Source organism: Fukomys damarensis, unplaced genomic scaffold, assembly GCF_012274545.1.
Source record: "Fukomys damarensis isolate Sample0158 unplaced genomic scaffold, DMR_v1.0_HiC HiC_scaffold_20, whole genome shotgun sequence".
Lineage (NCBI taxonomy): Eukaryota > Metazoa > Chordata > Mammalia > Rodentia > Bathyergidae > Fukomys > Fukomys damarensis.
The window spans coordinates 440606-444977 of record NW_022900932.1 but is presented as its reverse complement, the minus strand read 5'-3'; the positions used below and the strand labels follow the sequence as shown (position 1 = coordinate 444977).

Sequence of the window (4372 nt, the reverse complement as noted above, 5' to 3'; positions counted from 1 at the left end):
TGGAGCCAACCGGCCCATCCCGGGAGCGCTACAAGGATGGGGTGGTGACCATCGGCTGCGTGGGTAAGGACACGGCGGGCAGTGGAGGGGGAGACAGTGCATGGGAGAGGAGTGCCGTCCGCGCTCTGCTGCGTGTGACCCTGAGCCAGCCCTGCCGTCACCATGGCTAGCTGCGCTGGTGTCTTAAGTTCCGGACGGCGTGGCGTTCCCAGTCCAGAAAGTGGTTGTGAGCTGTGGGGGAGCAGCATGGAGACGGCAGTGATGGCTCTGAGGCTAAGTGGCAGCATTTGTGTGGCCCTTACCGTGCGCCAGGCAGTTCTCTGCTGTCCTAAGAGATTGCAAACCTCAACGTCTCAGTTTCGGGTTAGTCTTGGGCGCAGGGATCATTAAATCAGAGCAGGGTTGAAGCAAGCTTAACTTCCTGAGTCGTTTGTTTTGTTCGGAGACAGGTCTTTGCTCTCTAATTCAAGCTGGTCTTGAACTCACTATACCCAGGCTGACCTTGAGGTCCTGGCAGTCCTCCTGCCTTAGCTTCCCAATGGCTGGGATTACAGGCACGTGCCACCATTCCTGGGTGGTTTTGAATTCACAGTGTAGTCCTGACTGAACTCAGCCTTGAACTAATCCTCCTGCCTCAGCCTCCCAAGTTCCGGGATTGCAGACACGTACGACTTTAGCCAGCTAAGACTGAATTCCTGCAGAAAACAGGATGCACAGTGAGGTTCCAGGGCCCCTTTTCAGTTTGGTGTGCGAGGTGAGAAAGATCCTCAGCAGAGATGTGCTCTCAGGTGCTGTGGAACTGAAGAGGGCCCTGCCCTGAGGAAACCTGGGCATTGCCCAGGGGAGCTGGCTCCTTGCAGTGGCCCTGTTTTCTTTCATTGGCCCCTGTGTGTGAAACCTGCTTGGCTGCTGAGTGCCTGATCCTCTCTGCTGCCTCAGCTTGGCCTTTCCCTGGCTCACGGTCGGCCCTGGCGCTCCATCAGAGAGGCCTCCACCCTGGCTTCATTGCCAGGTCTGAGGAGGTCACTGTGCCTGGGCGGCTGGCTGGGTTTCCCTCTGCACTTGTTCTCCGTGCAGTCAGCAGGTTTCCTGAGTGCCAGCCAGGTGCCAGGCGCTGGGAAGAGACCGTGGGCTCTGTGCAGTGTGAGCAGACCCTGTTCCTGTGGGTAAATAGGTCTGAGGTCTGAGTCGCGTCACGACGCGTGGGCCATGCAGACTCGGGGGGCCTGGGCCCAGGGAGACCTCCAGGGCTGAGAGTATGGTGCAGGGAGGGCATGAGCAGAGCCCAGGAAGGCCCAGGGGCCACAGTGTGCAGCTCTGTGACCACGGCGGGCATCTGGGATTTTACTCTGGGTCTCGCGGAGGCCAGTGGTGAGTTTTGGTGTCCCCTTTTCGGAGGTTTGTTCTGCTTCCTGGGTACGGGGCCAGTGGTGGGAGGTGGATGAGTAAGGAAGCAGTTGGGGGCTACTTGGAGTGGGGGTCGGGGTATGTTTGGGAGGCGGAGGGGACGGACGGGGTTGCTGTGGCCTGCGTGTGCCATGAGAGCGAGGTGAGGGCCGCAGTGTGGACTGCCCTGAGCAGCTGACATTCCACCACGGAGAGGAGCGGGCGCGCGGGAGCAAGAAAGTAGGGATTGGTCTTCAGCGCCGCCAGTGGGGGTGGCGGCTCGCGTTAGGGGACCCTGGACGGATCTGGTTGGTGCTTGAAACCCCAACACTGGTGCGAAGTAGGTGGAGAAGAGGCCAGTGAGTGCATCAACCAGGTAGACTTGGGCAGAGGAGGAGGAGCCAGCAAGTGTGTGGAAGTGAAGTGAAGAGTCTTCAGAGGAGAGGCGGATGGGGCGTCACACCCCGCGGCGGGGGGACGAGTGTGGGGCGGGCGGCCCAGACACCGTGTCGCACACCGCCAAGGCTGCAGAGCTAAGTGAGCTGATTGCTCCTCCTCCGCTGTGGAGGGGACGCATCCTGCTTGGGGCCTGCACCCTGGCGTCTGCGCCTCTGTGTGGCAATCACGAGGATGGTGTGAAAACGGGGTGGGTGCCACCTGTGCAGGTGCTGGACTTGGCTGGATGGTGCTTGCGGTGGCCGTGCAGCGGGCCGAGTACGCCGGTCTGGGGATGTGGGTCCCTCCGCCAGGCCTCTGCTGCGCTGCCAGCGCCTGCCTGTAGTGTTCTTTCCCTCGTGTCTGGGACCACTTCATTCCGGCAGAAGGGTCTGTGTCTCCTGTAAGACGGGGCTCCGGCTCGGAAGTGGTTGAATCACCGCTGGTTGCGGAGTTGTAAGTGGTGAGGCGGAACTCGGTTGGCAGTGTTCAGCGGCTCCTCTCTCCTGAGCCTCAGGTCCCCTTTCACCTCCAGCTGCTGCCCCAGATCCTGCTGGTGCGGCGCTGGGCCGGTGCTCACGCCCTGCCTTCCGCAGGGTTCCCCAACGTGGGCAAGTCCTCACTCATCAACGGGCTGGTGGGCCGGAAGGTCGTGAGTGTCTCCAGGACCCCGGGCCACACCCGCTACTTTCAGACCTACTTCCTCACCCCCACGGTGAAGCTCTGTGACTGCCCGGGCCTCACCTTCCCCTCGCTGCTGCCCAGACAGCTGCAGGTGGGGTGCAGACAGGTGGGAGGCGGGAGGAAGGGGCAGGAGGCCGAGGTGCTGAGCCGCGTCCCCGCAGGTCCTGGCCGGGATCTACCCTGTCTCACAGATGCAGGAGCCCTACACATCTGTGGGCTACCTGGCCTCGCGGATCCCTGTGCAGACCCTGCTGCGCCTGCGCCACCCGGAGGCTGAGGACCCGTCCTCTGAGCACCCCTGGTGTGCCTGGGACATCTGTGAAGGTGTGGCCTGTGGGCTCTCTGGCCCTGCCCCTCTCCCTCCGCCTGCTTTGCTCTCCCTGCTGGGACAGAGTCGGGTGGGTGATGGCTGAGGCGCCCTCCTGGCTCCTTCTCCCTCCAGCCTGGGCCGAGAAGCGTGGCTACAAGACTGCCAGGACAGCGCGCAACGACGTGTACCGAGCGGCCAACAGCCTGCTGTGGCTGGCAGTGGACGGCCGCCTCAGCCTGTGTTTCCACCCCCCGGGCTACAGTGAGCAGAAAGGTGTGCAGCCTGCTGCGTGCATGTGCGTGTGCGTGTGCGTGTGCGTGGACAGTGCCCGCGGGCCTCCTCCGCGAGCTCCCGAGGGAGTGATACACGGCTGCCTGCCCTCATTCCGGCCCTGGCTCACCCCCGCCCTCCTCTCTCCGGCTCTCCATTCCAGGCACCTGGGAGTCTCATCCTGAGACGGCAGAGCTGGTGGTTTTGCAGGGCAGGGTGGGGCCCGCCGGTGAGGAGGAGGAGGAGGAGGAGGAGGAAGAGCTGAGCAGCTCCTGTGAGGAGGAGGGAGAGGAGGACAGGGATGCGGACGAGGAGGGAGAGGGCGATGAAGACACCCCGACCTCGGCCCCAGGCTGTGGCCTGGCTGCCCGCAACCCCTACGCCCTGCTGGGTGAGGACCAGTGCTGAGCGCCCCTCGCGTCGCAGCGCCTTGCCCGGAAGAGATGTCCCCTCTGCTTCTGTTCGTGTGCACTCTCCGGAGGGAAGTCCTCCACGGCTCCTCCGCCCCTCTTCTCGGCACCTTAGGAAGCAGGAAGGCGGGAGGCGCCGCGCCCCGCCGCCAGGCCCGGTCGTACAGGAGGGAGGCAAGCCGTGCATGGCTGACCCCTGGGGTGAGGGTCTTCCAGGAGTTCTTCACACCGGCGAGCGCGCTCCGAGTCTGGGAGCATCCGGACCTGTGCTGAGGGCTGAGTGTGTGAAGATGCGGCCCGGTGTGGTCGGGACTCCCACCAGGCACCCGGGCTGTGGGTTAAGGAAGCCGTGTAACGTTCTCCAAATCCTGGGAGCTCACAAAGTATAATTCTAGGACTTCCTGTTGATAAAAGTTTTTAGTTGCAGACAGTACTTGTGCAAGTATTGATTAATTGTGTGAGGAGAGAATCACTAGCAGACAGCGCACACCCATGCATACGCAGAACCTCCGGCCTGTGCGCTGCCCCTGGAGTCCTGCACGCTCCCTTGCTGTGAGTGGCTCTCTTCACTGACTGCCCGGGAGTGCCCTTGGGTGCTCACAGTGGGGTGCACGGGATGGCCAGCCGGCCCTTCCCTGGAAGCCGTTCAGGTCGGGTCACAGGGCAGGGGAAGCGCGAGGCTGTGGCGTCGGGGTCCCTGCGCGGACTGACCGTGTTCTGGAAGGCCGCCAACGTGTGCTGCGGCTGCCCCGGCAGGCTGCCTCCCAGCTCGCTTTCCTTCGAGGTCTGATGTTCGGATCTGCCTGGGGCCGCTCTCGGGGGTTCCCTCGCCCTCTGTTAGCGAATGAGTTTCATCGGGGCCCCTGGGACATGCCAG

The 4372-nt window shown here is 63.1% G+C and overlaps 1 protein-coding gene across 1 annotated transcript in view; it reads left to right on the top strand.

The window, feature by feature from the left end:
• The window catches only part of Gnl1 (G protein nucleolar 1 (putative)), a 25087-nt gene extending 21159 nt beyond the window's left edge, over positions 1–3928 (top strand). Inside the window, exons 9-13 of the mRNA XM_010643465.1 lie at positions 45–63; positions 2418–2596; positions 2667–2829; positions 2948–3088; positions 3249–3928. Of these exons, the coding sequence (XP_010641767.1) occupies positions 45–63; positions 2418–2596; positions 2667–2829; positions 2948–3088; positions 3249–3493 (747 nt within the window). The 3' untranslated portion in view covers positions 3494–3928. The remainder of the gene's footprint in view (positions 1–44; positions 64–2417; positions 2597–2666; positions 2830–2947; positions 3089–3248) is intronic.
• The last annotated feature ends 444 nt before the right edge of the window (positions 3929–4372 follow it).